Source organism: Bubalus kerabau, chromosome 7, assembly GCF_029407905.1.
Source record: "Bubalus kerabau isolate K-KA32 ecotype Philippines breed swamp buffalo chromosome 7, PCC_UOA_SB_1v2, whole genome shotgun sequence".
Lineage (NCBI taxonomy): Eukaryota > Metazoa > Chordata > Mammalia > Artiodactyla > Bovidae > Bubalus > Bubalus kerabau.
The window spans coordinates 49,070,831-49,091,852 of NC_073630.1; the positions used below are offsets into that span (position 1 = coordinate 49,070,831).

Genomic DNA, 21,022 nt, shown 5'->3' on the forward strand with positions numbered 1-21,022 from the left:
GAAATTTCACAGTAGTATTTTAAATGTGGGCCTTTCTATATATTGTACTGATAATTTAAAAAACGCTATTTTTAAGCTGAATTCTGTTGTATTACTCTTTTGATAATTTCCTCTTCTCCCCAATTTTTAAAACTAAATTTTTGTTCTAGAAATCTAGTTGGTCATATTAGACTTCGTGGATTGACCCTCTATGTCTTTTATTTTTACTCAAATTTTTTAAATAGCTTTGTCTTTACTGTTTCTTATGAAGTTTTCTTGACTTGATTATCCAGCCCTATCATTCATCATATACAGTTATTGTGCATTTTAAACTAAAGATGCTCAACATCACTCATTATCAGAGAAATGCAAATCAAAACCACTATGAGGTACCATTTCACACCAGTCAGAATGGCTGCGATCCAAAAGTCTACAAGTAATAAATGCTGGAAAGGGTGTGGAGAAAAGGGAACCCTCTTACACTGTTGGTGGGAATGCAAACTAGTACAGCCACTATGGAGAACAGTGTGGAGATTCCTTAAAAAACTGGAAATAGAACCGCCTTATGATCCAGCAATCCCACTGCTGGGCATACACACTGAGGAAACCAGAAGGGAAAGAGACACATGTACCCCAATGTTCAGCGCAGCACTGTTTATAATAGCCAGGACATGGAAGCAACCTAGATGCCCATCAGCAGATGAATGGATAAGCAAGCTATGGTACATATACACAATGGAGTATTACTCAGCCATTAAAAAGAATACATTTGAATCAGTTCTAATAAGGTGGATGAAACTGGAGCCGATTATACAGAGTGAAGTAAGCCAGAAAGAAAAACACCAATACAATATACTAATGCATATATATGGAATTTAGAAAGATGGTAACAATAACCCTGTGTACGAGACAGCAAAAGAGACACTGATGTATAGAACAGTCTTATGGACTGTGTGGGAGAGGGAGAGGGTGGGAAGATTTGGGAGAATGGCATTGAAACATGTAAAATATCATGTATGAAACGAGTCGCCAGTCCAGGTTCGATGCACGATACTGGATGCTTGGGACTAGTGCACTGGGACGACCCAGAGGGATGGTATGGGGAGGGAGGAGGGAGGAGGGTTCAGGGTGGGGAACACATGTATACCTGTGGTGGATTCATTTTGATATTTGGCAAAACTAATACAATTATGTAAAGTTTAAAAGTAAAATAAAATTTTAAAAAATAAAAATAAAAAAAAAAAACTATGTTTTAAACACTATTCTAGATGAGAGTATAGTAGTGAACAAAACTGATAAAAATCTTACCTTCATAGGTACTGTATTCTAATGTGATGAGACAGATAATAAAGAAATGGATAATTAAAATCTATAGCAGGTCAGATAGTGGTTTGTAGTAGTGGGGAAAACCCTTGTAGGGAAGGAGGATCTAGGGTGTGCTGGGGTTAGAGGTCCAGTGTTTTGGTCAGGGAAGGCCTTGAGGGTGGAAGGAGTGAGCCTTGCTGATATTTGGGGCAAAGGGGACAGCAGGTATAAAGGCCTTGAGTTTGGAGCATGCCTGGCATACTTGAAGGGAAGCTCCAGGAGCCACTAAGTTAGTGAACTTAACAACAGTGTGAGCGATAGGATGAGTTGAAAGAGGTCATGGAGGATGGGTCAAGTTGTGTAGAGCCTGTAGGCTGCTGTAAGGACTTTGGCTTTTATGCTGGACATAATAAAGAATAACATAATAAGCTCTTACAGGCAGTCGGGGAACAGGATATGACCTAGGATCTTTTTGATCCCTCTTTTTATTTACTTAGTGTTGAGAATAGATTATATGAGGGCAAGGACAGAAGCCAAGAGAGAAATGGTGGTCAGAATCTGAAATGGTCAGAACTTGAATATATTTTGAAAGTAGAAATAAGTGGGTAAGAGACAGTGAAAGACAGGAGAACTAGTAGGGTAAGTCTTGGTGGTACTACTGTTGGGATGCTGGCAAGAAGTCACTGGAAAGAAAGCTGGTGGCTGTGGTTGAGTAGGATGCTTGAAACTGAGATTTAGAAGGCTCAGGTTGGTAAAGAGGGTCTAGGGTGTGAACTTTGGAATAAGAGCCCAGGTAGAATGGAGAATGAGGTCATTGGCCCGAGCCATGCTGCTGCATGTTTTATTATGGCAGTCCTGTCTTTTAATTACTAAGTGTTTTCTTATTTGTTTACTCATTTTTCAAAGCAGCACTCTTGCTCTGTAGATATGACATTTCATGGCTCTCTGAGGACATTAATTAGATTTTTTAAAAGTCTTTGCTGCTTCCTGAATTATCTCCTGTTTATATGTCACTTTGCTGTTTGTTTTGGTCTCTTGTTGCAAGCTTTCTTCAAAAACCTGATGCCCGATTGTTTACTCATATTTATTTATTCCTGAGGCAGTTTAAAGTTGCTTGGAGTTGCTGGGTGCAGGGTGGACCAGAGCCAGCACGAGTGCCAGCGCATGCGGGCCTGTGCTGTGCCCCTCTGTTTCGGTTTGTCCTCCTTTGCCCAGCCCCAGACGTCATCTAATGTCTTCTGTTGAACTTGATGTTTCTAAGGACTGAGTGTCCCCGGGGTTCTGCTGGCTGGATGACTCCGTGCTGCTCCCTCTCTGAAGTGCCTCACATGTGGCCACTGCTGTTGACCTTCACCAGTCACCAGTCTTCTGTCTGCTTTTGAGATTTCTGAAACTTAAAAAAGCTTTTTTTTCTATCATCTTTTTGTATGTGAGTTTATAACACATACACCCCTCCCCACTGTTGTTTTAATGGAGTTTAGAATATAGATGTGTGTGCTCAAAGAACGGAGCAGGAAGTAAATGACATTCCTTTTCCTGAATGTTGAATAATTTTTTGGTTCTGCATATTTGCAGAGAGTAAACTTAAAATACTAAGTTTTCTCTGATCATGTTTTAATATGAATGAAAGGTTGTTGATTTAACTTCTTCCTCCTTGGAGATAAGTGAAATATCGCATTATTTTAGATTATAATGGAGAAACTGAGACAGTGAGAATTTTAACATTAGCCTATAACAGATCAGTGATTGCCTGGGGTTGGGGTGAACTGAGAAAGACAGGAATCTTTTTTTTCCCCCATTTTTGCTGCAGGAGAATTTTGATCGTGGTGCTTGGTAATGCAAGAGATGTCACAGTTTTTTACGTCAGGTGTTGTACTGTGTACAGAAAGGTTAATGATACTGACCTACTTCTCCAGTAGTATTATGAGACTTAATGCTTAGAAGGGACTTTGAGATTTAGGGGTAAAAAGGGCACATATTATTTGCTTAGAGTAATTATCTTACAGATGTGAGCTTAAAGAGCTTTTAAAAAAATGATATCCATTTCTATATTCAGAAACAGTTTCATCAAAGTGTAGATGACTTCCACTTATAACGCTTAATCTTCAGGGCACATTTGTGTAAAGCCCAAGGAAATTTGATTTTTGAGATCTGTTACTGTAAGGATAAAAATATCAACTTCCATAAGTAATGTCTTATTGATATCAGAGGTAATGGTAGTGACATAGTATACATTTATAATAATGATTTTCTGTTATGGTTGATATTTTTTCTTCTTACTGATCAGTGATTTTTTTTTTGAAAACTGAGAATAGTGCTGAAAACTGTTTTTTTTTTTTTTTTTTTATTTCTTTTGGTTCCAAAGTTAGAAAAGGATTTCATACTTTACTGAATGCTTGGAGAGACTATTACAGTTTGTGGCAAGGATGTTATGACCAGTTAGAATCTGAGTTATTTGGTTTATTTTTGAAAAGAATCAGGATTTGCTCTTTTGAGATTTTATTTTTAGCTATGTGTTTGATTTGTTAAATCTGTTCTAAAGCTTTAAATTGTCATCCAGATAGGCTGTACTAGAACAGTAAGGATTATTATATTCCACAGTAATTGAACAATGATATATGAACCTCATGTGATAATTTCATTTCTGATTTATTTTTGTCTTTTAGAGTTATAGATAGCAGTATGAAAAACTTCAAAGCATTTTTTCGGTGGCTGTATGTGGGTAAGTTAATTGAATGAAGCATTCTTGTATTTTTAACACTTTTGAAGAAAAAAAGTGGGAATATCAATTTGGAATATTCAATTACACTAGTAAAATTTTAAATACCTGTCAATATAGAGAGAATAGTTTAAATGACCCCACTTACACACTTCACTCAGTTTAAGCAGTTTTCAACACATGGCCAACTGTATTTCTTCTTTATGCCCTCCCATCCCCGCCCCCACAGATACAACTTCTAACATTGATTGTCTCTATCACTTACTGATAATTGACCTTTTTTTTACTCTGTAATGTCTCTTAAGGTTCAAATAACATTTTTTAATCTCTACTTTGTATTAGGCACTGTTAAGTGTTAGATTTGGAGTGGAAAGGGGGAGAGAAAATAAGACAAAGCCTCTGCCTTGAATAGTTGAACTCCTGTTTTATACTTTGATCTTCTGTGTCTAGATCTGTGCCATTCATTATGGTAGCCACTAGTCAGTTATGGCTGTTTAAATTAGTTGAAATTATGTAGAATTACATATGCAGTTCCTTAGTCATGCTAGCCGCATTTGAAGTGCTCAGGAGCTGCTTGTAGTTAGTGGCTACCACGTTGGCCAGCACAGAACTAGAACATTGCCGTTATCACTTCTACTGGACAATGATGCCCCAGCTAAATAGATTGCAGGTGCACGGAGTCGGACATGACTGAGCAACTTCACTTTGACTTTTCACTTTCATGCATTGGAGAAGGAAATGGCAGCCCACTCCAGCCTTCTTGCCTGGAGAGTCCCAGGGACGGGGGAGCCTGGTGGGCTGCCGTCTATGGGTTCGCACAGAGTCAGACACGAGTGAAGTGACTTAGCAGCAGCAGCAGCAGCAGCAGCAGTCCTTTCTTTGTGTCTCCGCATCTCTTTGCATTTGTATGTAATTAACAAATAGTTACTGACATGATATTAAATGTTTTAATGTTCATCCTACAGAGTGTGCATATTTTATGTATGTAGTCCATTTGTACTGCTATTTTTGTGACCTCTCTTAATGTCTTTGAAATAATTTAGCATCCATTTCCTTCCAACACATGGAAAATTTAGTTGTAAATAGAATTTATTCCATAGTTCTTAAAATTCTAAAGAATAAAATAGAAAGTAAATTACCTGTACTGTGCTAATATCCTTTTAAACAAATGCCCAAATCTTTTTTTAATTGATGTTTTTAAAACGTGACTTTTCATATTTGTTAGCCTAATATAATTGCTTTTAATAAAAAAATGAATGCAGTCAGTGGATGTTGACATTTAAAATTCTTGGATTTTTCTCAAAACCATACCAACACTAGCCAGAATGGGGAGCCAGAGTGTTTATCAGGCCAGCCTGTTTAATATCAGAGTTAATTAGAATAAATTGCAATGTTCAAATTAAATGAAACCTTAGAAGTGACTTTCTACTAGAGAAATAGTAGCTTGGTTTTACTTATAATTACTGGAGTAATTAGGCAGTTTATATTCTTATTGCATGTCCTAACTGTAATAAGAAGCTGCATTAGAAGATAAATGAATTACCACTCAGTCCTTATCATTAGAACAAAGCACACTAAATTGATCCCTGGGTCGGGAAGAGCCCCTGGAGAAGGACCTGAAAACCCATTCTGGTTTTCTTGCCTGGGAAATCTCCTGGACAGAGGAGCCTGGCAGTCTACAGTCCATGGGGTTGCAAAAGAGTTGGACAGGACTTAGTACTAACAATAACAAAACAAACACTGGATTGGAGAACTGGAGACCTAGCTGTAACTGGATGCTGCCACTAGTTAGCGCTCTAACCCTGGTTTGCTCTTTTGTAAAATGCAGTCTCCATGAAGGCAGGGATTTATTTATACTGCTTTGTTCCCAGTACCTGTATTGCGCTCAGTAAGTAATTTTTGAATGGATAAATGAATGAATGGAACTAGATTATGGCTGGTTTTTTTTTTTTTTCAGATGAATTAGAAGTCTGAATTAATTAAGAACAGTTTCTTAAAATAATCCCTATTTGCAGAATCATGTCTAACATGCTTTTTTTTCCCTGACCAAACATTAGAAGCATATTCAAACACTATGCAAAACACATGCAATATATTTCTTCACTTAGGTGGATGTAATATGTATAGAAAATACAGTATTGATGAAGACACCCCATGAAAGGACACAAAGGGTCAACCACAAATATTAAAGAAGGTATATAAATACATATATACACATATATAAGTGTGTGTATACACACATAAATCTTACTGCAAGCATCTTCATGTGGCAGAAAAGCCCAAGGGGAAGAAACACATCTGTTTGGCATTCTAAGGCTTTTGGAGGAAAGAAAGAATTGCCTGCACATTTGAAGAGAAAAAACATGACTAAGTCAGGAGGGATTCCTGCACATGCAGTCTTTGCTAAAGGCAGCAGTTTGGTTTGTTTGTCTGGAGTGGTAATGGGTTGTATTGAAGGAGAAAAGGAAAAATGGTTTAAGATGGCTATATCAACCATTTTGAGCCTAAGAATATAAATCAAGTTCTTCACTCTGTAGTTCTTAGAAGAAAAATAAGTTTTCCTTGGTGACAAGAAGCTGTTGAAAATAGAAAATGTAGTCCAGTGAAATACATTTAGACTTGAAATGCATCTATAATTAAAATTATGTTTGGAGTTTCCCTTTAAAGATAGTTTTAAACTTTATATTTTCAGCAATGTTGAGAATGACAGAAGACCATGTACTTCCCGAACTGAACAAGGTAGTATATAATAGTATTTTTCCTATATGTGTTAATATTGCCCTGGTTGAGCTCAGCTGTGCTGGTCATCTTAGTAGTCTTATGCAGTTATTGTTAAGAGATGTTAGGCTGTAGGCACAAGAGAGAGTCCTAGTAAGCCCTTTTTTTAAATTTGCATGTTTGATATTTTTTATCTCACAGTATACTTTTATTATGGCTAAGCTTACCATTTTCATGTTTGTATAAGATTTTATAGTCTGTATAACATAAGGTATTTGGATTCCTTATTTTAACTTCCTAAAATCTTAAATGCATTTTTATTTTCCTTGAAAGTCTAGTATTTAGATATTAGTACCTATGTTCATGTCTGGTGAGTACCAGTTTCTTTCTGACTGTAATAAGGATTGCTACTGTGACAAGTAGCAATGGAATCTCCTTCTCGGAATATCTTACAGAATAGGGCAGAATTCCCTTTTGGTTCCTGCAGCTCACTCATCCTCACCCCTCCCTAAAGTGTGATTCACGTAGATTAGGTGGTTTTCAGTTCAGTTCAGTTGAGTTCAGTCGCTCAGTCGTGTCCGACTCTTTGCGACCCCATGAATCGCAGCACACCAGGCCTCCCTGTCCATCACCAACTCCCAGAGTTCACTCAAACTCACATCCATTGAGTCGGTGATGCCATCCAGCCATCTCATCCTCTGTCGTCCCCTTTTCCTCCTGCCCCCAATCCCTCCCAGCATCAGAGTCTTTTCCAATGAGTCAACTCTTCGCATGATGTGGCCAAAGTATTGGAGTTTCAGCTTTAGCATCATTCCTTCCAAAGTACACCCAGGGCTGATCTCCTTTAGAATGGACTGGTTGGATCTCCTTGCAATCCAAGGGACTCTCAAGAGTCTTCTCCAACACCACAGTTCAAAAGCATCAATCCTTGGGCGCTCAGCTTTCTTCACAGTCCAACTCTCACATCCATACAGGACCACTGGAAAAACCATAGCCTTGACTAGATGGACCTTTGTTGGCAAAGTAATGTCTCTGCTTTTCAATATGCTGTCTAGGTTGGTCATAACTTTCCTTCCAAGGAGTAAGCGTCTTTTAATTTCATGGCTGCAGTCCCCATCTGCAGTGATTTTGGAGCCCCCAAAAATAAAGTCTGCCACTGTTTGCACTGTTTCCCCATCTATTTCCCATGAAGTGATGGGACCAGATGCCATCATCTTCGTTTTCTGAATGTTGAGCTTTAAACCAACTTTTTCACTCTCCTCTTTCGTTTTCATCAAAAGGCTCTTTAGTTCCTCTTCACTTTGTGCCATAAGGGTGGTGTCATCTGCATATCTGAGGTTATTGATATTTCTCCCCGCAATCTTGATTCCAGCTTGTGCTTCTTCCAGCCCAGCATTTCTCGTGATGTACTCTGCATATAAGTTAAATAAGCAGGGTGACAGTATACAGCCTTGACGTACTCCTTTTCCTATTTGGAACCAGTCTGTTGTTCCATGCCCAGTTCTAACTGTTGCTTCCTGACCTGCATGTAGCTTTCTCAAGAGGCAGGTCAGGTGGTCTGGTATTCCATCTCTTGAAGAATTTTCCACAGTTTATTGTGATCCACACAGTCTGAAAAAATGGGGAGTATTTAAATTAGTCTTAGTGAACGAGATAAGTAAGGGATCACAGCTTTTATTGAAGTAGGTCTTTTGTGCTGTGGGATGACTGGCCTTGCAAACCAGGGATGTTCACATTAGCTGTTTCTCTGCCATCACTCTTACCTTCACTTTGGGAGATTCAATATGTTAGTTTTTGGCAGAGACCTCAATGTGTAATTTTTGGAGGGCTGAAAAACTGGGATAGGGAGAAATTGGGGTCATTAAAAGAAGCAGAGGCCAACACTGAAGCAAGCAGTGTTCTCAGGTTGCCGCCCTTAACCCAGATTGAGGTTATTTATCTGAACAGACGTCTTCCACTCCCAAAGGAGGGACTCCACACTCATTCTTCAGTTCAGTTGCTCAGTCATGTCAGACTCTTTGTGACCCCATGAACTGCAGCACGCCAGGCCTCCCTGTCCATCACCACCTGCTGGAGTCTACCCAAACCCATGTCCATTGAGTCGGTGATGCCATCCAACCATCTCATCCTCTGTCGTCCCCTTCTCCTCCTGCCTTCAGTCTTTCCCAGCATCAGGGTCCTTTCCAGTGAGTCAGCTCTTTTCATGAGGTGGCCAAAGTATTGGAGTTTCAGCTTCAACATTAGTCCTTCCAATGAACACCCAGGACTGATCTCCTTTAGGATGGACTGGTTGAATCTCAGGAATCTCAAGGGACTCTCAAGAGTCTTCTCCAACACCACAGTTCAAAAGCATCAATTCTTTGGCACTCAGCTTTCTTTATAGTCCAACTCTCACATCCATACAGGACCACTGGAAAAACCATAGCCTTGACTAGATGGACCTTTGTCAGCAAAGTAATGTCTCTGCTTTTTAATATGCTGTCTAGGTTGGTCATAACTTTCCTTCCAAGGAGTAAGCGTCTTTTAATTTCATGGCTGCAATTACCATCTGCAGTGATTTTGGAGCCCCCAAAAATAAAGTCAGCCACTGTTTCCATTGTTTGCCCATCTATTTGCCATGAAGTGATGGGACCAGATGCCATGATCTTAGTTTTCTGAATGTTGAGTTTTAAGCCAACTTTTTCACTCTCCTCTTTCACTTTCATCAAGAGGCTCTTTAGTTCCTCTTCACTTTGTGCCATAAGGGTGGTGTCATCTGCATATCTGAGGTTATTGGTATTTCTCCCGGCAATCTTAATTCCAGCTTGTGCTTCTTCCAGCCCAGCATTTCTTATGATGTACTCTGCATATAAGTTAAATAAGCAGGGTGACAATAGACAGCCTTGACATACTCCTTTTCCTATTTGGAACCAGTCTGTTGTTCCATGTCCAGTTCTAACTGTTGCTTCCTGACCTGCATATAGGTTTATGCATTAAGCATAACATAATAAATAGCCTTAGACCATGAAGAGATCTCTAGCTGTTGGAGTTGCTGATTGGAAAAGTGGGTTTAAAATATTTAATACATGGTTGTCACATTTATTGTTATATAATTTTTTATTAAGAAGCTTTTCTTTATCTTGATTTGTTTTCTTTATGCTCCTTTTGGATTTGATAGATGACTCAGAAAGATATCACATTTGTTGCGGAATTTCTTACTGAACATTTCAATGAGGTAGGAAATTGGCATTTCTATAGTGTTTTTTCAACAATAATTACAGTAAATCTGGATAATGGTAAGAAGTAATCAAATTTAATCCAGTTTAAGCGACCTTCTAGCAATTATGTATGCTTTTTCAACTACTGAACTAATTAATGGCAGTACTTATTTATTAAATGTAAAGCATATAAATTGAACTTTGTGTTTGTGTCTTACCATCCACAGAAGAAAAGAGTAACTGCTACTAACAGCTTTCTTAAGAAGTAGAGTTTTTGGTTAAAATGTAAGATTATTTTTTTCTTTAATGAGTTGACTTAAGAATTAAACTTTATTTATTCTTTCTAGGCTCCAGATCTTTATAATCGAAAAGGAAAATATTTTAACGTTGAAAAAGTTGGTCAGGTATGGGCTCTGGATTGAATCTAGTTACTAATTTTTTAAAAATTAATTTTAAAATATTAGCAGTGTTAGTCTTTATTATACAAAACTTTCTGAAAGTAGCATAATGCCAAATTATATAGTAGCCCTCTCCTTTTACTAAAATCACCAAAGAGTAGCTTTAAACTTTTGGGGGGTCTTTGAACCCTTTATATTAAAGTTATTGAAAACTCCCAGAGAGCTTTTATGTGGGTTATGTCTATGAATAGCATATATTATTAGATATTAGAAATTAAACAGAAAAAAATTATTTCTTAATTCACTTAAAAAGAACAAACCCTCTTTTCATTACATGTTAAAATGGAAAATAACTATTTAACAAAACAAAATTATGTGAAGAGTGACATTGTTTTATATGTTTGCAAATCTCCTTGATGTATGGCTTAAGAGAAGGCAGCTGCATTTGTTCTGTTGTGATGTGTTGTTTGATCAGAAAGCCTGGTTTTACACAGGTGTATAGTTGGAAAGGCAGAAATATTTTAATAGCTTTTTAGAAAATTGTGAATATTCTTTGATACTACACCAAATTCTGACAAACAGTAGTATCTTAGATTAGTTCTAGTGTGGAATCTACATTGCAACAGTAGACTTCCCATATTATGATTCATTAAAATTTATTCATCTGCTTTTCACTTTGGAAGGATCTTGTTACCCTGTGCTTGATTTTGTAATATCATATATTGATCTTTGGGAAAATACTGATTGACTGAATTACAGAGATCTTCCGTAGGCTGATACCTTTCTTCATACAGTATCCAAAAGTCAGATTTTGTTAATATCATTACCAATCTCATCAGACAATCTTTAACTACTATGAGGCTGTCAAGCACATAGTAGCAGATATGGGTTTTCCAAAATTTTAATTTTTGCTTGAACATTTAAATTTTATCACTGACAACAAATACTGTCAGTCATTTTGCTTAAAGTGACAGGATCCCTTTCTTTAGTTTCAAGAAAATATCTGCCACATACCCAAGAACAAATAATCAGAGTTTGCCAGGAGCAACAAAGACGTGCCTAGCTTGACTCAAGTGCGTTTGCATAAATGCTTTTCCTCATGGTAACTGTCATGCTTTGGTATGCAGCGGAAGTGCTTTATTCATACTTCCAGTTCTGTCTCTCAGAATATTAAAAAGATTTTGTTGAGATTTAATAAGATTAATAATTTTAATAGCCTTATCAGAGATCAGTGAAACTGTATGTGGCAAAAAGAAATCTGGTGACTACTAGCATGGTTTGATTCTTGGTGGCAGTGCCAGCAGTTGTCCCCACCTGTGCTTTTGACCACCAGGGCAGATGTCATTACAGTGGAAAAGCAAATAATAGCTTTATACCATTATAGAAATAGTAATGACCTCATGGATCTTGGAAAGCATCTTGAAGACTCTCCGAGTGGTGTGGACCACACTTTGAGAATTACTGCCATGGACTAGATTGACAGTTGATAAACAGTTGAAAATTAATTTATAAACTTGAATATCTAAGTTTAACGTATGTAATGTTAAAAGTTCTATTTTCTATGAAAATAGAACATGATACTTAAACTCAATTTATGGTTTCTATGTCTGTTGCATTCTAATCTTTTAGCAGTCTGCACTTTGTTCAGTAGCTTGGCATTTAGTAAATTTTGGTCATCTCACAGAATAATGTGGTTTCAGAGGACTTGACAGTAAAAATAACTTGAGTAGAATAGTGTTAAATATAAGCAATTTTAGAGCCTAATTCTTTGGTTTACAAAGCTGAAATGTCTAATTCTCTATTTCCAGTACTTGAAAGATGAAGATGATGATCTTGTGTCACCCCCTAACACAGAGGGAAACCAGTGGTATGACTTTCTTCAGAACAGCAGCCACCTTAAAGGTATTTCATGAACCAAGCAGATTTGGGCCATGTTCATATTTATTTGAGACCACTACCTCAGCAAGTGTACTTGCTGAATACTTATTTAAGTTCTTTGATTTGTCTTTTTGTGTCCATTTTATTTGATTAGAGAAACAGGAAAATAATAACAGTGTATGATATTACCATGTTCAAAAACACAGTATGTTAACTGTGATGTAGTAAGATTGCTTATTTTAAGTATCGTCTGTTATAAAAAATAGGATATTGGGAAGAAAACTATACAGCCTATCAGAGAAGTCTAAGTCAGTTCCAATTTATTAGCTTTTAAAAATGTATGATGCTTTTAACTCCTATAATAATGCGTCACTATATTCTCCTGAGGTGGCTTTTTTTTTTTTTTTTTTTTAACTTCTTATGCCTTTTGTTCTCTGGATTGTTGATACAGTAAAATTTTATTAAGCCAACATTATTGGGGATGCAACACAAAATAGCAACCATTATGTATCAAAACTTCTCCATTTTAGATGAAAAGATGTTTAAAGCATCTATTTCTTTGCTTTCTCAAAGAGTAATTTAACCAAGATTTAGCTGTTTCTTAGATCCTTGGGGTAATAGCCACCTGCTGCTTCAGTCGTGTCCGACTCTGTGCGACCCCATAGACGGCTCCCCTGTCCCTGGGATTCTCCAGGCAGGAACACTGGAGTGGGTTGCCATTTCCTTCTCCAATGCATGAAAGTGAAAAGTCAAAGTGAAGTTGCTCAGTCGTGTCCAACTCTTCGCGACCCCATGGACTGCAGCCCACCAGGCTTCTCCGTCCATGGGATTTTCCAGGCAAGAGTACTGGAGTGGGTTGCCATTGCCTTCTCCCTGCTAACTTGAGAGCCTGTGTTTTTAACTGCAGTCAGTAATAATCTCTGCTTCTTTCTGTTTGCTGTTTATCTGAATGAGGAGTGAGTGGGAGAAGTAGAGAAATCTCAGGTGCAGAACTTTGCTTGTTGCTGTCTTGATTTAACCCTAGAAGTCCACATTCTTTTTCGGAGCAGAACATGTCTTATATTGCTTGAGAGTCTTCAATATCACCAGAGAGATGTATTAACATAAGTTAGTATTGAATGGAGGGATAATAAAAGTACAGCTGACTCCGCTCATTTATTGCATTGAATCGGGATGCCCACGGAGTGAGGAACGATGCCTGGGGAGGCTGCTAGCAGTGTGCGAGCAGTTATGGCACCAGGACCCTGTCACTGTTGGGCTCGTATCCATCCTGAGGACTTTGGAAAAAACTGGTCCTACCCTTTTTTCTCCCCACATCTTCTGTAGCTGAATAGAAAGGCCTAACCTTAGTTACAGGCCTCATATTTAACTTCAAATTAATTCCATCTCTTAAGATGTTAGAATGTGACTTCAGACCAGCTCATTAATCTCCCAGTTTCTTTGTAGAGTATCAAGTAGTACAAATTGTCACTACATATCTTTTAAGAAACCCTTGATGAAACTTCTTCCTAGAACTTTGCAAAAATCAAGTGCCGAATACTCAATGTACATACCTTCGCAGGGGAGGTGAGAGTTGGTGTCACATGTGGGTGAGAGTGGATGTGCTGGAGGCAGGGCTGCCTGGGCTGGGGACCTGCCCTGCCACTTGCTGGTGTGTGGCTGCGGGCACATTGCCTGACCTCTCTGTGCCCCAGTGTTCTCTTCTGTAAAGCGAGGTGATCACAGTGCCTCCCTCAAAAGCGGTTGTGAAGGTTCAATAAGTTAATCTAAGTGGAGCACTTAGGATAGTGCCTGCCACATAGCACACAAGCAGTCAGTGTGCATTTGAAGTGTTTTTACTCAAAACACTTCTGACTCCAAAGTGAGAGGATTCTTTTCCTCCTGAGATCGTCTCTGATACCACTTGGGTATCCCACACTTTGGTTATGACACTAACTCTGCAGAGTTAGCTCAGACTCCAGGGTTCAGGGCTTAGTCCCACAAGACTGCCCCCACTTCAGAGTTCTGTCACCAGTACTGGGTTCCCAGGTTACCCACATTTCTATTCCACTTCACTACAAATTTGAGGGTTCCCATAATTCAAATTTAATAATTTGCTAAAATGGCTCACAAAACTAAGAAACACTTGACTTACATTTACCAGTTTATTATAAAGAATGCAATTCTGGAATAGCCAAGTAGAGTTGCACATGGGGTGAGGGATGGAGTGGGGGACATCCCCTCTCCAGAGGCACAACCCTCCCAGCCCCTTAATGCAGGCATCAACCCAGAGCCCCTAGCTCTGTCATCTAGGGGTTTTGTGGCGTTTTCATTATGTAGGTGTGGTTAACTTACTGGCCATTGGTGACACTTCATATTTTCCCTCCATTGTCCTTAGGATCCCACACTGTATTGAGTTGTGTCTTCTTAGTCTTCTCCAATCTACGATAGCTCCTCAAGTCTTTCCTTATCTTTTTATGACCTGATTTGATGAGTACTAGTCAGGTTTTTTTTGGGGGGGGGCGGTGCACAGCGCTTCCCTGGTAGCTTATATGGTAAAGAATCTGCCTGCAATGTAAGAGACTTTGGTTCGATCCCAGGGTCAGGAAGATCCCCTGGAGAAGGGAATGGCAACCCACTCCAGTATTCTCGCCTGGAGAATCTCATGGGCAGAGGAGCCTCTTGGGCTATAGTCCATGCAGTTGCAACTAAGCAACTAACACACACAGTCATTTGCTTTGTAGAATGTCTTTCAGTTTGGCTTGTTGATGTTTTCTCGTTGTTAGAGGGACTCAATGCCAGCTTCTCTTTTCTACCTGGTTGCGGGATGGGGCTGAAAGTTCCAAGCTTCTAATCAGGGCTTGGTCTTTATGGTGACCAACCTGCATCCTGAAGCTGTCTAGGGGCTCTTTAAAACAGAGGATGCTCCTATCATCGTTATCACTCAGGAAATTCCAAAGGTTTTAAAGAGTTCTGTCCCAGGAACTGGCAACAGAGGCCAAGTATCTTTCTGTGATACCACAGCATCTGTCACCTGTTGGGAGCTTAAAATGTTAACATGATTAAAAACTCCCTTATCCAGCATAGCTGGGGCAGGAGGTGCTATGAGGGAGGCCAGTAGAGCACAGTGGAAGAGGGTGGGCTTGGGAGTGGGACCCGGGCTTGATTCAGAGGTCTCACTTCTTGATCATTCTCACACTGGGTGATTGCCTAAACCTCCTAGGGTTCATTTTTTTAAAGAAAACTAGTAAAATAAACAGTATGATACTTCTTTTATACAGCTGTTGTAAACAATAGAAATAACAGATATAAAAAGAATCTAGCATACTTGGTGTCAGTAGTTGACAAATTATATATTACTTTCTACTGATAAAAGTACCCTTTTCAGAAATGAAGAGCTTATTTTCATAGCACCAATTTCTTATCTCCTCTTTTTGTTTTCACCATCATACTCTTCCAAAATAATACTGGGTTGCTATTGTTACACCACTGTGGCAAAGAAGAGGGAAGAGTGAACTTATTTCATTGTATGTCTTCTGGTTCTCAAGTCATCCTTTTCTTCTTATAGCCAGCGGAAGCATACTGTTGGATTTTGGTGGGAAAAATACAAGAATAGTAAACTGCCCGGACTCAGCTTGTAGTAAGCGTGGTGGTTTTCAGTGGGCTGGCCGCCAAGGATGTTGCAAAGCAGGAGGCCTTGGTCGCCTTTAGTGAGTTTGTGTGAAGGTACAGGCGAGTGGCCAGGGAGAATTCACCATCAGATACACGTGAGGGCTGGCTCTAACAGTAGGTTAGTTTTGCCTAGCTATCTGGTTTGTTATAGCTTTTTGTTTTTTTGTTTTTGTTTTTGTTTGAAACCAGAAAGTCCTTTGCTGTTTCCTTATTATCCTCGAAAATCATTGCATTTTGTGAAAAGGCGGATGGAGAACGTTATTGATCAGTGCTTGCAAAAGCCAGCAGTAAGTTTGAAAGAAATGCATGTTTTTGTATAGGAGCAAGAATATCTACAATATGTGGCTCATTTATGTAAATGATCATAATTATTAAGATGAACCATATGAAAATGCTGATACTCAACTGTTTTTGACTAACAGAAGTGTCAGTTTCATATGATTCACCCTAATATTTCCTCTTACTGTTGGTTTCTTACATAAATTAAAAAATAAATACATGGTTATTGAATATGTTGGCATCTTTAGTATTTTATTGATCCCCAGAACAAACTTATTATAAATGATCTTAGTTACAGAGCTGATCTGTCTGTTAACTGCTGAAGGATGGATGACTGATGCTGTGAAACTTAAAAGAGATGGTTTTTCACCTGCCATCACTTATCTCCAAGGTCCTTTGGCACTCAGAGTTTTTTCTCTTCTTTACTGTCGTGACTGTCATTAAAATTTCTTGCATGAAGGTTTGGTGCATAGATGAATTTTCGCTAGACTTAAACAGTGATGATCAATCACTTTCTGTGGAGTATTTATTTCTGTGTATGTACATGCTTTAATTATATTTTTAAATCTTATTTAGGATGTAATTGGAAAATCAATGAATCAAGCAGTATGTATTCCATTATATAAAGATAGCAGAAGGTAATTCTGTTTACTTTTTGGGTGGTATAATTCAACAGCCGATTAAAATTTTTCTTACCTTTCTTTTCTTTTGTTTTAGTGAGGACTCCACACGTAGACTATTCAAATTCCCTTTTCTGTAAGTGTGTGTTTCTTCCCTGTCTTCTGTGAACAATGCAGTTTTGTTGTATAAATTGATAGCTAAATGTCATGTTTTGACATTAACTTTTTTCCTTAGGTGGAATAATAAAACCTCAAATCTACATTATCTTCTTTTTACTATTTTAGAAGATTCACTTTACAAAATGTGCATCTTAAGAAGACATACTGATATTTCCCAGTGAGTATTAATCTGAAGTTTGAATCAAGGAGATAAGATTCTAATATTTTTAATAATAAAACATACTGCTTCCCTCCCCTCCATTTCAGCTTTTAGTTAAGCTACTTTGACTTTAGACTTGCTAACTTAACTCTTCTAAGTCTTTATTAAGGTGGTAATGCCAAATTAGGAAGCTGTGTAATCCCTTTTAATTTTAGATTATTTAATTTTGTACTGGTATATAGCTATTACAAATAGGATTTCTTTAGGCTTAGGGAAAGTATAACAGCAAAACAGTTGGTATTATATCTTGTGAACTTGTGGAACTTCAGAATTGTATTTGGGCTTCCTTGTAGAAAGGATTTTTCCCTCAGGTTTAGTGTTCAGTTCAGTCTGTCAGTCGTGTCCAACACTTTGTGACCCCATGGCCTGCAGCACGCCAGCTTGCCTTTCATTAAACAAGAGGCCTTGCCTTTAGAGACTTCTTTTGAGAATGCAAATAAAAGTTTTGAAAGATAAATCATATTCAGAATGTCACTAGGATCTTAAAAGGTTTTAAATCTAAACCAAAGGAAACTTTCTGAAACCAAGATGTAGCCCAAGAGAAATAATTTGGGTCTGTGGCCATACCACCCTAAACGCACCCGATCTCCTGTGATCTCAGAAGCTAAGCAGGGTCGGGCCTGCTTAGTACTTGGATAGGAGAAATAATTTGGTTGTCCAAACATCCTCATTTTGTAAGGTATCTTGCTGCTTTGGTGACTGTGAGATTTTAAACCAAGTTGTAATTTTGATGTTAAGTTTGTCTGTCAGGGATTTGCATTAGTTATCAGTATTCTAGAGTGAGTGTTACAGTATTTTGGTCTGGGGTTTGGCGATATGTAAATGTAATGACAGTCATTTTTTTTCAAGCATATATAGATTATTGCCTATCCAAGTTGTTCTACAAAGTCTCTCCCCACCCCTCTTCTTTCTTCAAGATCTGTAAGTAATGGACTAATTGCTGTTAAATTTGGGAGCTTCACATATGCCACAACTGAAAAAGTGAGAAGAAGGTAAATCTTGAACCTTGTCTGGATGAGCTGTTTATATAGTAAATACAAATCAGTTACAGTGATGATATCCTTAGGCCTTCGTCACTTGCAACATAGGGGGGCTGGGTTGGTTGTGTGTTTTATACTCAGAGGGTGATTTGACATACAGTTGAAAAGAACCTTACTGGCCTGCAGGAATTTCTGTAGTATGGTTTCCTACAGTTAATACTTCTGAAGTCTCTGTCCCCTAAGAAAGTAATGTGATTGCAGGGGGCAGATGGCTAAAGGTCTTCTTATGACCAACAGAGATGTGAGGTGGTGGTGTCCTTCTTACTGCTCTGGGGTTTTCTTAGGTTAAGTGTAACAATACGATATCATCTGGAGGCTTTGCAAGAGAAGGAGCTGACACTAATCCTAAACTTATCCTTTTCTTACTGTTTTCCTTACGTAAAGGAAGTTCTTTGAGGTTGTATCTTTTCATATGTAAATCTTATTTTTACTTTTCATTCTCGTTAACTTTGATTACTCAATATATTTATATGGTGTCATTCATAGAATTTCCAGAGGCTTAAGTCCTGACCATTGATGTCAAGAATTTTCTGGCACTATGAATCAACCTCACAGATTTTTCTTTTTCCATGATTACCTGTTTTCAGGGCCTAGTTATATTTGTGAATAATCAGTACCATAGGTAACTATGACTTTAGCGTAAACTAATGATATATTTTAAATGTTACTGCATAGAATGTCAACTTGACATTTTCATTGTCAGTTTTTGGTTTGGTACCAGTGTAATGCTGTATATATAGTATTTTCTCAGTCGTGATAACTTTGATATAACGGAACTCACTTAATTCTAGCACCTACAGTTGTTTAGATGCCCAGTTTTATGATGATGAAACAGTCACAGTAGTCCTTAAAGACACTGTAGGACGTGAAGGAAGAGATAGACTCTTGGTGCAGCTGCCACTGTCCTCAGTGTACAACAGTGAAGACTCGGCAGAATATCAATTCACTGGGACTTACTCTACAAGGTAACTCATATTAGTAAGGTTGTCTTTCTGATAGAACAGTTAAATGTTCTTTTTTAAAATATATATTGTACATTATAGTTCTTTAGGTATGATAAAATCAACTGAGCAGAAGTACTTCTATTTTCTTAATTGAAAAAATACTGGCTTCAACAGCTCTCTTGTCCTTTTGCTTTGTTAGTAAATCAAGAATTTTTGCTGGAAGAAGGTGGGGAGTTATTTTGTGTGGAGAATAGCACTTCTGTTTTCAAGGATGACATTATCCCTAGTTTGTAGTAGAATTATTTTAGATTTGTCTTTAGTATTTTCCTTTCAGAATTAGGACCTTAATAGCCACAGAAGGGGTTCAAGGTCACTTCCAAGAGCTACCTTTAGATTGAGATTTAAGTAAGCAGATCTCTAATTTATTAATAAAATGAGTTCATTTGCTTACCTTAAAAGTGAATCAAAAACCTTATTTTCTAAGGTTTCTGCTTTAATAAAATAATTTGGTCCATTTGGAAGTGCAGTGTTTTCATAGAATATAGTATCACAGCTTTTTTATACAATAGCTGGGAGAATTATGTTGGAAATGGGAATGTTGGTAGGAATCAAACCCTGATGCCATCCCTAGTAAACGAGGAGAAGAGCCTCGTTTCACTCCTGGGTCGGCTTTCTTCCCTCTCTAGGCTAGATGAGCAGCGTCATGCCATTCCCACCCGCACCATGCACTTTGAGAAGCACTGGAGACTACTGGAAAGTATGAAAGCACAGTATGTTGCTGGGAATGGTTTTCGAAAGGTGTCCTGTGTGGTAAGTGTTTACAAACTGTTACTAAGAGTAAAAGCAGTGGCAGGATCTGTAAGGGCCTCTCAGTGCAAACATTCTGTGATGTAAAGCTTTTATTGATTATGAACATGTAGTGGTCTTAGCTATTTAGGTCTCTTGTTCTAAGAAAGCTTACTAAGTAATTATTAACTGTTTTAGATTTTATTAATCTTGAAATTGTCACTGTATATGTGGAGTACAGAATGAAACCTGAGTTGAGTGATTTTGTTGTAAGTTGATGGGAAAATAATTTTCCTATGAAACTACTCTTCAGATTTCTGATTTTTAATATATAATATATTAAGCCATTTAAATTTTTTTTATTTGGCCTTTTCTTTAGTTAAGCTCAAATCTCCGTCATGTGAGAGTATTTGAAATGGACATAGATGATGAATGGGAGCTTGATGAGTCTTCGGATGAAGAGGAGGAGGCTGGTAACAAGCCTGTAAAAATAAAGGAAGAGGTGTTGTCTGAGTCGGAAGCAGAGACCCAGCAAGCTTCAGCTCCAGAGATGGTTATTAAAGTAGAAAAACTAGACCCCGAGCTAGACTCATGATCTGGCTTGCCTTTATTTTATATGTTCTCATGTCAGGAAGGACATAGATGATGATCGAAGATGTGTTGGACCGCTTAATTTTCTTTACAAAATAAACAGTAAATTTTCCTTGAGTTTTTTATTCTGCTGCTTCTCTTAATGGTATAACCACTGTGAGAGGCTTTCTCCTTTTACCGAGATTTCTTTTTAATACTGGGTGCAGCTGCTGCTAAGTCGCTTCAGTCGTGTCCGACTCTGTGCGACCCCATAGACGGCAGCCCACCAGATCCCCAGTCCCTGGGATTCTCCAGGCAAGAACACTGGAGTGGGTTGCCATTTCCTTCTCCAATGCATGAAAGTGAAAAGTGAAAGTGAAGTCGCTCAGTCGTATCCGACTCTTAGCGACCCCATGGACTGCAGCCTACCAGGCTTCTCCATCCATGGGATTTTCCAGGCAAGAGTACTGGAGTGGGGTGCCAACTAGTGTTAAAGAAAATATAAACTGAATGTGAAGAAGTTTAGTCTTTTCTGTCAAAAGGTAGTATCAGGAATCAT

The 21,022-nt window shown here is 38.2% G+C and overlaps 1 protein-coding gene across 1 annotated transcript in view; it reads left to right on the forward strand.

Annotated features, from left to right (window-relative positions):
- Positions 1–20,601, forward strand: part of ANAPC4 (anaphase promoting complex subunit 4) — a 35,731-nt gene extending 15,130 nt beyond the window's left edge. The window contains exons 16-28 of the mRNA XM_055588180.1: positions 3,951–4,006; positions 6,696–6,742; positions 9,879–9,935; positions 10,266–10,322; positions 12,125–12,218; positions 16,035–16,132; positions 16,701–16,762; positions 16,842–16,880; positions 16,980–17,081; positions 18,041–18,115; positions 18,955–19,128; positions 19,794–19,917; positions 20,273–20,601. Coding sequence (XP_055444155.1) covers positions 3,951–4,006; positions 6,696–6,742; positions 9,879–9,935; positions 10,266–10,322; positions 12,125–12,218; positions 16,035–16,132; positions 16,701–16,762; positions 16,842–16,880; positions 16,980–17,081; positions 18,041–18,115; positions 18,955–19,128; positions 19,794–19,917; positions 20,273–20,488 — 1,201 coding nt within the window. The 3' untranslated portion in view covers positions 20,489–20,601. The remainder of the gene's footprint in view (positions 1–3,950; positions 4,007–6,695; positions 6,743–9,878; positions 9,936–10,265; positions 10,323–12,124; positions 12,219–16,034; positions 16,133–16,700; positions 16,763–16,841; positions 16,881–16,979; positions 17,082–18,040; positions 18,116–18,954; positions 19,129–19,793; positions 19,918–20,272) is intronic.
- Positions 20,602–21,022: the final 421 nt, after the last annotated feature.